General features: G+C 43.3%; 1 protein-coding gene across 2 annotated transcripts in view; it reads left to right on the top strand.

Moving 5' to 3' along the window:
• LOC147012200 (galactoside alpha-(1,2)-fucosyltransferase 2-like) overlaps positions 1 to 14,278 on the top strand; it is a 93,282-nt gene that overhangs the window by 5,967 nt on the left and 73,037 nt on the right. Inside the window, exons 2-3 of one of the 2 annotated variants that reach the window (XM_085856030.1) lie at positions 1,480 to 1,665; positions 7,710 to 11,427. In XM_085856030.1, the coding sequence (XP_085712156.1) occupies positions 1,509 to 1,665; positions 7,710 to 8,623 (1,071 nt within the window). In that variant the 5' untranslated portion in view covers positions 1,480 to 1,508 and the 3' untranslated portion in view covers positions 8,624 to 11,427. Of the gene's footprint in view, positions 1 to 1,479; positions 1,666 to 7,709; positions 11,428 to 14,278 lie in introns of those variants that run through there. The other variant, XM_085856029.1, reaches the window with a different exon arrangement.

Here is a 14,278-nt window from a genome sequence, read left to right as displayed (position 1 = left end):
CTCTGTGGTGTATTTCTCTCTCTTTTTCATCCTGTTAGGAGAAGATAGTGGGGAAAAACCGAACCCATCCCTCACAAAGCATATCCCCTTTGTAAAGGCCCTGTCACACCTTGACGTTTTAGCCAGTGTATGCCGACGTATGAAAAATTTGGCGAATACGCTGGCACACGTCGAATATGTTATGGGTAAGTTTTGTATACGTTAAGAACACGCTGAAGCACGCTGGCATACATCGTAATATGCCGAGCTCGTCGACAAATTTTCCATGCTCAAAATTTTTCTATGTATGCCAGCGTATGACTCACGTTCCGCATATGCTGGCCATAATTTGTAGGCACGTTATGCGATCGTTGACACACGTCGACAAACGTTACTTGTAAGTTACTCATAAGTCGAAATACGTCGAGGTAATGTCTCGCGTACCCGAAACTTATTTCTAACCTATGAGTACCATAACTTATGTTTTGAACCTATGTGTAACGCATCTCCAACGCATATTGACGTATGTAGACGTATTTGACATCTTCCGGACGACCACAGAACTTACTGAACGTGTTTATAACTTACAGCTGCTGTATAATGGCATATTGGCAGCATTTAGGGGAATTGGTATATAAAAATGGGGTTCACAGGAGGAACCCGTCAGTGTTTGAGACTCCATGGTGAGTAGATGTCCATGTCATCCGAGAGATGGAGGATCCGGCAAGGCTGAGAAGACAATACCTACTAGCTGTCCTCCAACATCAACATGACCTCATCGATTTGACACTGTACCAGTGTAGTGTCAATAGAGCCAGAAGAAGAAAAGGTGAATGGAGGAGAAGGAACTGTGTGAGACCATGGATCGGGAGGCGGTTATGATTTGAATCGTCGAGCCGCAGCCTTTTAATAGGCTACGCCACGTGATCGTCGGGGATACGCTGCAGCGCGCTATGCATAAGTTAGACTATCGTTGGGCATAGGTTGTGAACGCCGACAACATGCTAAGCATTCGTTGGTATAAGTTATCTATAAGTTATCAAAACTTTCTGTGTACGTTACTAATATGTTATGCATACGTCCAACTCGTTATGAATACGCCCAAACCTGAAAAAAACATCAATAGTTCAGCGTACTCCAGCGTTTTACATACATTTTGATACGTTGCCATACGCTGGCTAAATCGTCAAGATGTGACAGGGACTTAACCCACTAAACACAAGAGAGTACCCTATCTGGAACATGTAAAAACGAAATAACTGACTCGGGAATCGCTGGATGGTGTGTGCTATTGCTTTGGGGTCTCAGTTCCCATAACCGTCGCAATATCATCCAGGTTTTTGACCTGCTGAATGGCAATTGTAGATGCTGTTGGAATATTTGTAAAACCACTTAAATCGCCTTTCAGGAATAGCATGTTCATGTACTTTTGAAGCCATTTTCATGATAAATCGAATGAAAGGACAAACTACATTTTTGTTCTTTTCCTTTTGTTCGTAGAAACGCGTGAATAGGTTTAATGAAGGAGTATGGCACCTGGACAAACCGGTATGAAACATCCTGCTGAACCTTCCAGGGCCAGAAATTCCATCAGATCCAAAAATTTCCTCATGCTGCTTCTGATCTGCGGCATATTGTGTTTCACCTGTGGCCTCTTCACATCTTTACCACCCGATCTGAATATAAGTAAGTGATGTGTGAATCACTTCCATTTACATCATTGTCACTTTAGAACTGACAATATATCTTTGATTTTTTTGTTGTTGTTGAGTGAAGAGTAATAAACCTTTTTTTTGAAGTCGCAAAGAGCCTTCTCTTCCTAACGGTTGGGAGGAAGCAGGATTCAGAGTACCTGTTTAGTATTCCGATTATATCAAACACAAACAAACGTCTTCCCTCTCAGGGTAGTGTGGAGGTGATTTGTTAGGGGTTAAAATGGGGCATGTAAAAAGGTAAGGTAGGGTAAGATAGGGTTTAAAGATAGGTTAAAATAAAGATTGACAAAAAAAAACACTCAGGATGAATGCAACAGTTAGTTCATGATCATGTGATTAACATATGTGCCTGGTGTTCGCTTAATAGTTAGGGTGGTGGGCTTGGGATCCCAGTATGCTGAGTTCAAATCCCATAGCACATACAAAAAACAAAACTGTCGGTTTCTTCACATTTTCATATTTTACTCCAGATTTTGTGTTCCATCGTCCACATTATCTGATAATCCAAACTCAAATTATATTTAGATTATATATTTTAATTCATCCATTTGAGTAGATCTTGGAAAATTCCATCATATAATGCATGAAATCGCTTGAGAGTTGCATATTCCCAGATTAATTCACCTCAATACCATAATAAAGAAAACAGAAGAATTTGTTATTGTTATGTGAAGTGTTCTTCAGTTGAATACCATGATCACCCTGTCATATTTAATTTCAGTGATTATAAGAGCCAAGAACACTGGCCTACATACAGTGCCTTCAGAAAGTATTCACACGCGTTGACATTTGTCACATTTTCTTGTGTTACAACCTGAATTTAAGGTGTATTAAGTTTAAATTTTTTGTCACCGATCCAAATAAAATACACCACAACAACAAAGGTAAAACACGTTCTGAGAATTTTTTACAACTTCATGAAAAAATGAAAAGCTGAAATGTCTTGTGCCAATAAGTGTTCAACCCCTTTGCTGTGACACTCCAAATTTAGCTCAGGTTTGGGAGCAAGCACCGGACCAGCGAGTCACTGCACCACTTTCCACCGGTACTCCAGGGCCTCTGTCTGGCCATCCCCCAGTCAGATGCCTGGTCTATCCCAATCTCCTTGAGATGCCAATCAACCTGCTGCAACCACGAGGCATGTGGTTGGCTCAGTGGCCTCTTTCACACACGAGGCTCCCTCGCTGAGAGAATCTCATGAGCAGGATCAGCACCAGGAAAACGAGCCACATGTCCATACAGCAGCAGCTGATGCTTACGAACGATGCAGGTAACAAATATCATTTGAGTATTTCTCAGCAACCGCTCGTTGGACACAAAGTCCGACCAGCGATAGCCCAGGATTCTCCGATGAGACCTTGGACCAAAAGGAGTCAAATCTCCATCTCAGATCTCTGGATAAAGTCCAAGTCTCACATCTGTAGAGCAAGACTGGAAGCACCAAAGACCTGATGACTCAGACCTTCATACTCGTGCATAGGTGCCGACAGTGGCACATCCCATGGTGCAGTCAATCCATGACTCCCAAGGCCCGACCCAGACGTCTATTGACCTCTGACTCACAGCCAGCGGAGACATGAATATCCCCGCCAAGGTAAGTGAATCTCTCCGTGACCTCAACATCCTCACCACAAACAGGTCGACAGGATAGCAGTATCCAAGATGTCATTGAAAGCTTGGATCTTAGTTTTGACCCAGGAAACCTGTAATCCCAGTGTCTCCAATGCCTTGAAGGCCTGCGAAAGGATATCCAAAGTCTCTGCAAAGATGACTGCATCATCTGCGAAATCAAGGTCAGAGATCTTGACACTACCAAACAATGCATTGCAGTTTGATCTCTCTGGCATCCTCCTCAGAATCCAATTCATACGAGCACTGAAAATTGTGGGGGCCAGCACACCCCCCTGACAAACTCCATTAACAGGAAATAATTCATGGATAGAAACACCACAACTCACAGCACTCTCAGTACCAGAGAATAGCTCAGACATCAGATTGATCAGTTTTGGTGGCACCCCACGAAGACAAAGTATCCTCCAGAGGGCATCCCGATTCAGTGAATGGAACGCTTTGCAGAGATCAACAAAGGCTGCAAGCAGCCCCTGCCCAAACTCTCGTCTGTGTTCAGTGAGGACCCGAAGACCAAGGATACTGTCAATCATTGACCTTTTTGGAGTGAAGCCTGACTGCTCTGGGTGCTGGTGCTCAAGTAGATGGTGGCGAACCCCATCAATAATTATCTGAGGAAAGTCCTTGCCTGGCACTGAGAGCAGCTTCACCCCACGGTAGCTGTTTCAGTCCGACGATCACCCTTCTCTTTCCAGAGAGGGACCACAAGGTCCCACTTCCACCCAGTTCAGACGATTCCTGTATTCCAAATAGAGCACAGAACTGCATGCAATATCATGAGTGCAGCATTTCCACCAGCCTTGAGAAGTTCAGTACAGATGCCACAGATCCGCGGAGCTTTTTACCCCATTTCAACCCGTTCACTGCAGCCTGTGTTTCCCCAAACTAAGGTGGTTCACAGTTGATTGGTGGGTCAGCAATGGGAATAGTAACACACCTGACATCCAACTCAATAACTGGTGGGTCAGCCTGATACAGACGCTCAAACTAACTGGCCCAGTAGGCTTTCACTTCGGACTCCTCTACAAAGAGCCCACCACCCTCCACTCAAACTGCAGTACACCGAGGGACAGGTTTAGAGGAATGCAATGCACGAATTCCCCTGTAAGCAGGACGAGATTCACTTGTCCACAGGTGATACTCTACCCCCTCACAGATTCCTCGCACATAGGCCTCCTTATCCGCCCTCAGCGCATGTGCAGTTTATGCCTCAACTCCCTGAAAAGCTTATCTCTGCCATTAGGCCTGGCCCTGTGACTCTGGTGAATGGTATCCAGTGTCCCTTGAGAGACATAGTTCTTCTTCGCCTGATGGTGAGTTCCAAGACATCCACCGGCAACATCGAGGATGGTAGACTTGAAGGCACTCCACAACTCTTCAGGATTCCTCAAATTGAGATCAGGTGCATCCATTTTCCTTTGATCATCCTTGATATGTCTCCACAAATTGATTGGTGTCCACGTGTGGATAAATCAATTGATTGGACATGATTTAGAAGGAAACACACCTTTTTACATAAGGTCCCACAGTTGACAGTGCATGTCAGAGCAGAAACTCCACCATGAAGTCCAATGAACTGTCCGTAGGACTCCTAGATAGATGTAGTTCTGGGGAAGGGGATAAAACAATCCCGAGAGTGTTGAAAGTTCCTAAGAGCACAGTGATCTCCATCATTAGGAAATAGAAAGAATATGCAATGACCAAGACTCTTCCTTGAGCTGGCCATTAGAACAGACTGAGCAACTGGGCAAGAATGACCTTGAGTTGAAAAAAAATCATGGAGTTGACCAAGAACCCAATTACCACTCTGACAGAACTACAAAGTTCCTTGGCTGAGATGAGAAAACCTGCCGGCAAGCCAACAGTGTCTGCAGCACTTCACAAATCTCGGCTTTATGGGAGAGTGGCCAGACGGAAGGCACTCCTGGGGAAAAGGCACATGACAGCATGCCTGGAGGTTGGAAAAAGCCACGTGAAAGACTGATAGCAAGAGGCAAAATATTATTTTGGCTGATGAGAGAAAAATTGAACTCATTGACCTCAATGCAAAGCGCTACATCTTGCGGAAACCAAGCATTGCTCATCACCCATCTAACACCATCCATACCATGAAGCTTGGTGGTGCCAGTATCATGCTATGGGGATACTTTTCAGCGCCAGGGACTGGGGGGCTGGTAAGGATGGAGGAAATAATGAATGGAGTGAAATACAGGCAAATCCTTTCGGAGAACCTGCTTCAGAGTGCAAAAGATCTTAAACCGTGTCAAAGATTTACATTTCAACAGGATAATGACCCCAAGCATACAGCCAAAGCAACACTGGAATGGCTTCAGAACAAGAATGTGAAAGTCACTGAGTGGCCCAGCCTACGCCCAGACTTGAATCCCATTGAGAATTTGTGGAAAGACTTGAAGATTGCGAGCCACCAATGCTCCCCATCTAACTTGACAGAGCTTGAGCAAATCTGCAAGGAAGAATGGGAGAAAGCTCCCAAGTCAAGATGTGCAAAGCTGTTACGGGCATACCCAAGATGACTCGAAGCTTTCATCGCTGCCAAAGGTGCTGCTACAAAGTATTGACTCGGCAGATTGAATATTTATTGACAGAAGACATTTCAGGTTTTCATTTTTAATTAACTTATTAAAATTTCCTAAAACATGTTTTTACTTTGTCATTATGGGCTATTTTGTGTGGAATAGTGTCAATTTTTAAAAATTCAATCAATATTAAATTCAGGCAGTAACAACAAAATGTGAAAAAGTCAAGGGGTGTGAATACTTTCTGAAGGCACTGTACTTGTCCAGGGTTTGAAGTTAATTTGCCATTTATGGCAGCAAGTAACTAATGTAAGTAATTTAACAAAAACTAACCATTGTTTCTGCATGTGCGTATGCAACCACACTGTTGTTAGAGTAATTTCAGATTTGTTTTTAAGTCTGAATCAAAATGTTTGTTTCATGCCTTGACCGCATGGATTCAATCAAACAAAGACATGAAAAAACAAAGCTATGATTTCTGCAGGGTGGATGTGGGAGGGGGTGGAATCTCTACTGATTTATGGTTTTTAATTGCCAGTACAATTTGAAAAGCCATTTCATGCCAGGTTAGTGCCAACTTTAACCCCCTTGATATGCCTTTTTAAAGGGATCAGCATCCCTTACCAATTAAATGTAAACAAGGTATTACCATGAGTTTTTATTTTCGACAATTTTCCCTCCACCTTTCTTCTACCTCTCTCAACTATACCCTCTGTTTCATGTCTAAATACATACATAAAAAAATGCAACAAAAAATACCCTTTACCTGACATTGCACCCCACCTGACCACGTGGCTTCCTGTACCGACTCATCTTCCTCCTTCTGCCGATCAACCTTCTGCTTTTGTCAACCCACATTCACCATACACCCTCACAATTTTTTATACAACCTATCCTTTACCCAATCTTACCTAATCTTGAAAAAACAAATCTTTATTCTTTTACCTTCTCACATTATACCTCCTGTAACCACGAGTTTATAGACCCACTCTTCTTCTTCCTGTAACTTTTGTCGAACTTCCAGCTTCCTTTTGCATTTGCTGATCCAAATTCACCAACATATACATGATTATTCTTCACCCTTTCCTTTACCTAATCTTACGTCATCTTTATCTTTTGGAATATTGGAGTATTGCTTTTAAACTCCCATCGATTTCCAATTGGAAATGGAATGTCAGGTTATGGTTCGAAGCTACACTTTTCCATGGCTGCCTGAAAGTTTGCACGTTGGGTGTGCTTATACAAGGCATCCTGATTGGGTGGCATGACAAATGAGTCAATTTTTGCAGAGGGGTGAGTTTGTGACAACAGTGAGTTTGTGATGAAACAGTGCTGTGTCAGTGAGTTTGTCACTCCACACTGGTTCCATGATCTACCCTAATCTATAAACCCAAGTTCGGGTCTGTATTGCTATATGCTGTCTAGTTGTCAACATCCCCTCCGACAAGGTCAGAGATTGGGGACTTTAAAATGAGCTCCGTCCGACCGACCGATCATTCATCTATGACCGATTGGCCATCCATGTACTTTTATGTGCCTGATATTTCAAAAACAGTTGAACATTTAGCTTTCTTAATGCAAATAACTACAGTGTCCATCATGACATTATTTCAACCTGATTAGATTACAGCTGTGATTGACTCAAATATGTTGCCATTGTAACCATCTCGGTAATTTGGCTTGTGTTTGAGATATTCCAAAAACCGTTCAACATTTAGCTTTCATATTATGCAGATCTATTTTTCATACCAACCAAAAGGAGTATCAGCTCCTTGTTAAATTTTTAACAGACCAAGTCAAGAAATGTGGTTGGACCTAAATTGTTCAATTTTTGTTTTTTTACTGTCAGGGAATACAAATATCGGCTCGCCAACTTCCATGACACAGAAACTGCCTGGAGTATGGATTTCATCCACAGCTGGACGTCTTGGAAACCAATTGTGCCTGTATGCATCACTTTTTAGCCTTGCCCGATTGAATGGACGGCAAGCATATTTGTGTCAGAGCTCAGCCAAATACCTGGAACCACTTTTTAATTTGTCACTACCTCATTTGCCTGAAAATGAGAATGTAAACTTAACAAAGTATTGGCTCGAAAACCACATGGAGGAATCATATAAACATATTTCCCTAATGCGTGTTCATTTTACAGGGCATGCACAGTCTTGGAAATTCTTTGACCGCTACCGCGATGATATCAAGCGGGAATTCACATTCCTCCCAATAATTCGTGAAACAACAGACACATTTCTTTGGAGTGTTGCTGCAAAAATTCACAGCCAATTATCAGGGGCTAATATAACCTTTGTGGGGATGCATGTCAGACGAGGAGACTACGTGCATATTGTGCCCAAGCAATGGAAAGGTGTAATTGCAGATGCAGGGTACTTAGCCAAGGCAATGGAGCGCATGCGAGGGCGCTACCCTGACTCTGTATTTGTAGTAGCGAGTGATGATGTTACATGGTGTCGTCATAACATCAACGTATCACGAGGAGATGTATACTTTGTAGCCGATGGCATACCTCGGGGGAGCCCGGGTCAGGACCTTGCGGTACTGGCTGCGTGTAATCACTCTATCATGACTCTTGGCACGTTTGGGTTTTGGAGCGCATACCTAGCTGGTGGTGACGTTATATACCTTACCAAAAATTTTCTGCCAAACTCACGATTTTTGAATTTTTTTCAGTATGAAGCTGCTTACTTGCCAAATTGGGAGGGAATTCCAGCTGACTTGTCACAACTTACAAAAAAAACAACATGAAATTACAGATCTTTTCAATCTTCATTGACTTATTTGGTGATCTTTTTAAACACAATTTGATCCTGTGATATGAGGTTTCAAAGCAGCAAACAGGTCATTCTCTATTTTCTTCTGTGTGGTTGTGTATGAGGTGCTCCTTCATTTAAGCTTTTACAAATCAAGATTGATAGACAATGTATTTGGTTTTCCACTGCCTTTATTTCTATTTTTTTGTATATATAGTCGAGGCTCGTGGAAGAACTAGAATTGGGACACTGAATGGATCAGGACACAACAGGACAAAATGAACAGTTGAGAGATGGGGAAACACTTGCTTTTTATACGGTCTGGCACCTTGCCCTGCTCACCAAACTCTTTTCCAATGGTATCCAATGCCATCTCCACTCATGGCTCACCGACTTCCTCTCCTGTTTCAGCCAACGTGTGGCCCTAAATGGAGTTCTTTCATCCCCTCCTTCCTGTCCAGGCTGGAGTTCCTCAAGGCAGCATTCTGAGCCCTGATCTTTTTCTGGTTTTCATCAATGATCTCGTCGATTCTCTGGAAAATCCTCTTTATCTCTTTGCTGATGATGCCACCATCTGCCGTACCATCTGTTATCCCTCAAACCGGCATGCAGAAGCTTCTTTGCTCACTGCAGATCTGGATAAAATCACAAACTGGTCCAATATGTGGAGCATGTCTTTCAATACTGACAAATCTCACACTCTCACTTTGTCTCTCCCAAAGGAACGTTTGGAACCCCCCCCCCCCCCACCCTCCATCTACTTTCTCAACAATCCTCTGGAAGAAGACCTTTCATTCAAGCTTCAGGGTCTCACTATCTGCCTCGATCTTTCCTGGGAAAGCCACATTTCCAACCTGGCTCTAAAGCCAGTCGCCGATGAGGAATGCTCCAGTGTACAAAGTCTTTCCTCGGCCCACCTGAGCTCCTGACCACATACAAAGCTTTCGTCTGCAGCCTGAAGGAGTACTGCTCTCCCCTCTGGGATAGTGCTCCTGCCTCCCACCTTTCTCAACTCCACACTGTAGAAACTAAGGCATTTAGGATCATTGGCATCTCCCACGATGAGGCTGAGTCTTTGCGCCTCTCACGCTCTCTCACCGCAGGCTGGTCTGTGGTCTTTTTTTCTTCTCTCATCTCCTCTCCAGTGTCACCCCGTCTGCTCTCTCTGTGATTTGTCCCCCCCCCCCCCGTATTTCCACAGAGCACTCAAGGTCTGCCAGCAACCACCTTCTGCTAAATCTACCAAAATCACGGATCACTGCTCACCTTCACTCTTTCATTCCTCTTTTTTCCTACCTTTGGAATGAACTCCCACACTCTCTTCAATCCCATTCTTCCCTCCAGGCCTTCAAAACAGCTGTTCACCACCACCTCTTATCTTCTCCCGTCCAAAAACATGACCTTTTCTACCCCCGTTAATCCACCCCAACCCCACCTCCTTCAAATTCCAATTCCCTTCTTGAAAGTCCCTGTAGTGTCCATTTTGTATACCCCGTGTTCCACACCCCATCTCTCTCACTTCCACAGATCTCCTAATGTCTCTGTACCCCACTGTTTTGTCCGTGCCTCTCCCACTCCTCTTGTCTCCTGCCTCCCTTGTTGTGCATTGTGTGTTAGCTCTAATACGAGCCTCGACAATGTATACAAAAAAACCCCCAATAAACACCAACAGCATAGTTGAATGCCAAGATCGAGGCAGATTGCACAAAGAATCGGTGTGTGAGGAATGGGGTGCAGGAGAGGATGCATAGGGTGGACAAGAGGTCACAGAAGGAGGTATATACTCTCATCTCTGAGTTGTCGAGCCTGGTTTTGAGTCTCGGTCCAGCTATAATCTGATTAATCCTTTTTTTTTCGATGGAAGGACGTGGCATCAAAATGTGTGCCATCCATCGTATGGACATTAAACTGGCCATCCTTTCTGCAACATTAGTTGGTGGATGATAAGTATCCCATTGTGTCCTTCTCTAAGAGTGGGCAAGCAATCGCCAGCACCCTTTACAAATTATAAATTCCTATCCTGACTGACTGCTGGTAAGGCAATGGTAAATCAACGAGCATAACTCTTGCCACTAAATTCCTTTGGAAACAACAAAGCTCTGTAAAGAGAATGGCACGTATAATCTTATAAATAACCATGACAACAATTGTGCTGTAACTTCATGTATATTATGATCATTTTCCATGCAAGGATAGGTGGCGACACCTGTACACATTATTCAGCAATGAGTCGAAAAGATTTTGCAAAAAGACAATAAAAAGAAGAAAATTACCAATTTACCTAATTTTAAAATTTAAACAATGACCAGTTTTTCCACTTTACTTGTTCACAATCTGCAGCAGTTCATCAAGTGCTCTTTACTTTCTTCCAACAGTGGTATCATCAGCATACCTTATATTGTTGATACGTCTTCCTACAATCCTGAATTTAGCCTCCATCTCATCCCAGTTAAATTTCCTCATGATTTATTCGTGATACAAGATTATATGCTGGAAAGGGAGAGAACGTATCACTGTCTAATCCCTTTTCCATTACCAAAGCATTCTTTCTCTCCATACTGTATTCTTGCGGAGTTTCTTGTTTAGTGTACAGGATTCTTGTCAGACTATCGTGTCTCATCAGACATTGAATATATTAAATCAATGCAATTCTGTTAAGTTGTAATTGCTCTTTTGCATTTACTCTGGGAAACTATTATTATGTCGTCCTATTAAGTAAAATAGGACGACAATAGGCTCAAGTAGCATCATGTATGGGTGTGTGTGTCTATATATATATATATATATATATATATATATATATATATATATATATATATATATATATATATATATATACATATACATATACATATACATATACATATACACGCATATTGATTCTATATCATATGGATGGATTATGTTCATTTGGATGCTCATGCAGCAATCTGGTAGTGGAATGGGAATAATGGTTGGAGGTTTCTATGATTTTACTGTCATGCTGTAAAATATAATTTTGATATGATCAGTGATATATTGGCATGCTGTAATTTTACTGTCAATAAAAGTACTAATCTACGTCAAAATTTTGTCACTGACAGAACCTTTGAGCTATTTGTACATATTAAAAGATATGCCACTCTTGATGGCATTTGCATGTTTAGCTATGGTTAAACATCAAACACAAAACTCTTCAAAAGAAAAGGCTGCTTTAATTTGACGGGAAAAGCGCTGCAGTGTGAGGGGATGACGTTTCTCTTGAAAAATACCACTGGGTCCTGTCAAGTATGGGAGCATGTCAAGTGTGGGAGCAGCGTGTCGCTGTGTCCACTTTCCGCTGGTACTCCAGTGGCCTCTGTCTGGCCATCCACCAGGCAGATGCCTGGCCCATCCCCATCTCCTTGAGATGCCGATGAGCCTGCTCCTTCCACTGTGGATGTAGTCAGCTCATTGGCCTCCTGCACTCATGAGCTTCCCTCGCTGAGAGAATCTGATGAGCAGGATCAGTGTCAGAAAAATGAGCAACATGTTGAGCAACATCAGAGCTGATGTTCATGGACTATACAGACAATAACTCTCATCTGAGTCTGTCTCATCAACTGCTCGTTGGACACAAACTCTGACTAGCAATAGCCAAGCATTCTCCGAAGAGAGCTGGTACCGACGGAGCATTGTTTCCATTTTAGATCCTTTGTCACAGTCCAAGTCGCATCCATACAGCAAGACTGGAAGGAGCAAGGACTTAAAGGGCCACACCCATGGTCCAGTGAATCCATGACTCCCCAGGCCCGGCCCAGATGTCTATTGACCTCTGGCTCACAACATGCGGAGACATGAATATCACTGTCAAGGAAAGTGAATCTCTCCGTGACCTCACCATCCTCACCACAAACAGGTTCAGGCAAGATATCAGTATCCAAGAGGTCATCAAAACCTTGAATCTTAGTTTTTACCCAGGAAACCCATAATCCTAGCAAATCCGACGCCTCATTCAGCACAACGAGGGCCATCATAAGGCCATCTGGCATCTCCGAAAAGATTACTGCATCATTTGCGAAATCAAGGTTAGAGATCCTGACATTCCCAAACTATGCACCACAGCTTGATCTCTCCAACATACTCCCCAGAATTGTCCGTGCAAGCATTGAAAAGTGTGGGAGCCAGTACACACAACTGATGAACTCCAGTAACAACTGGAAATAAGTTGGCGAGGGAACCACCACACCTCACAGCACTCTCAGTGCCAGAGTATCGTTCGGAAATCAGATTTTTCAGTTCTTTTGGCACCCCACGAAGACCTAGAATCCTCCAGAGGGCATCACGATTCACTGAATCAAATGTTTGCAGAGATCAACGGTCCGGTCAATCATTGACCTCTTTGGTGTGAAGCCTGATTGCTCTGGGTGCTGGTGCTCAAGCAAATGGTGGCAAACCCTATCAAGAATTATCTGAGCAAAGACCTTTCCCGTCACTGAGAGCAGTGTAACTCCTTGGTAGTTGTTGCAGTATTGGCGATCACCTTTCCCTTTCCAGAGTGACAACAAGGCCCCTCTTCTAGTCATTTGGGATGATGTCTGTGTTCCAGTGCACAGACCCTTATGCAATGACACGATTACAGCATTTTTATCAGCCTTGAGAAGTTCAGCATGGATGTCACACCCAGGACCTTTACCCCCTTTCAACTGGTTCACTGCACAAACTAAGGTGTTTCCAGTTGATTGGAGGGCAGCAATGTGTATAGTTACACCCCATAGGTCCAACTCAACAGCTGATGGGTCAGCCTGGTACAGCCTTTCAAATTAACCAGCCCAGCAGGTCTTCACCTCGGACTTCTCTGTCAAGAGCTCACCACCCTCCGCTCTCACTGCAGTACACCAAGGGACACGCTTGGAGGAATGCAATGCATGGATTCCTCTGTTAGCAGGACGAGAATATATTCATTAATGAAGTTTGGTTGGTTTTCATGTAAAGATGTTCCTATTGCATTGCATTTGAGACAATAATAATGAATTAATTACTTTAGCGAGGTAAATTCTTCAATAAATATTATCAACTGGCATATACCACGCATCGCTTCACTGACTAATACTAATACTAGTCGCTGGTTCTCACCTGGTTGGTTGTCAATCACTTGAAAAGTTTAAAGTGATCGTTTTTATTGTCTGCCGTGCTACCCTTTGGACACTCAAGAAACACTCGTTTTGACGTTTCGAAGGGGGTACATAACAATATGTATGATATTCTATAGGTGGACGTGGTTCAAGGGTAGTAAGGCCTAAGTCACATTTGCCACGGCGGCCGTGGGGTCTCCAAAATCTTCGGCCACTAGCAATTATATGGCGGCCGCAGTATTTCCACGGTCATACAATGTAGCAGTCACATATGTTTTTATTTTTTGGGGAGCCGCACGGCGTCTTTAGAAATCGTGGAGACCGAAAACGTGGGGGTGCCGTACGGTCTTTGATTTGATGTCGCACGGTGACCTTAAGGGGGCCCAGCGGCGGCCATATAATTTTCAAGATAGATGCAAGGTAGCCTCAAGGTGCCCGCAAGGCGACCGCAGGGGGGCCCTAAGGCGAACGTGCGGCCAGACGGATGGTAATGAATGGGTTAATTTTTTTTTTTACCAGTTTTTTTTTTCGGCTTGTCGAATTGCTACGGCGAACGT

This window comes from Eptatretus burgeri, chromosome 15 (assembly GCF_056783735.1).
Source record: "Eptatretus burgeri isolate ZD-2024b chromosome 15, Ebu_testis_v1, whole genome shotgun sequence".
Taxonomy (NCBI): domain Eukaryota; kingdom Metazoa; phylum Chordata; class Myxini; order Myxiniformes; family Myxinidae; genus Eptatretus; species Eptatretus burgeri.
This window is presented reverse-complemented; position numbering and strand designations above follow the sequence as displayed.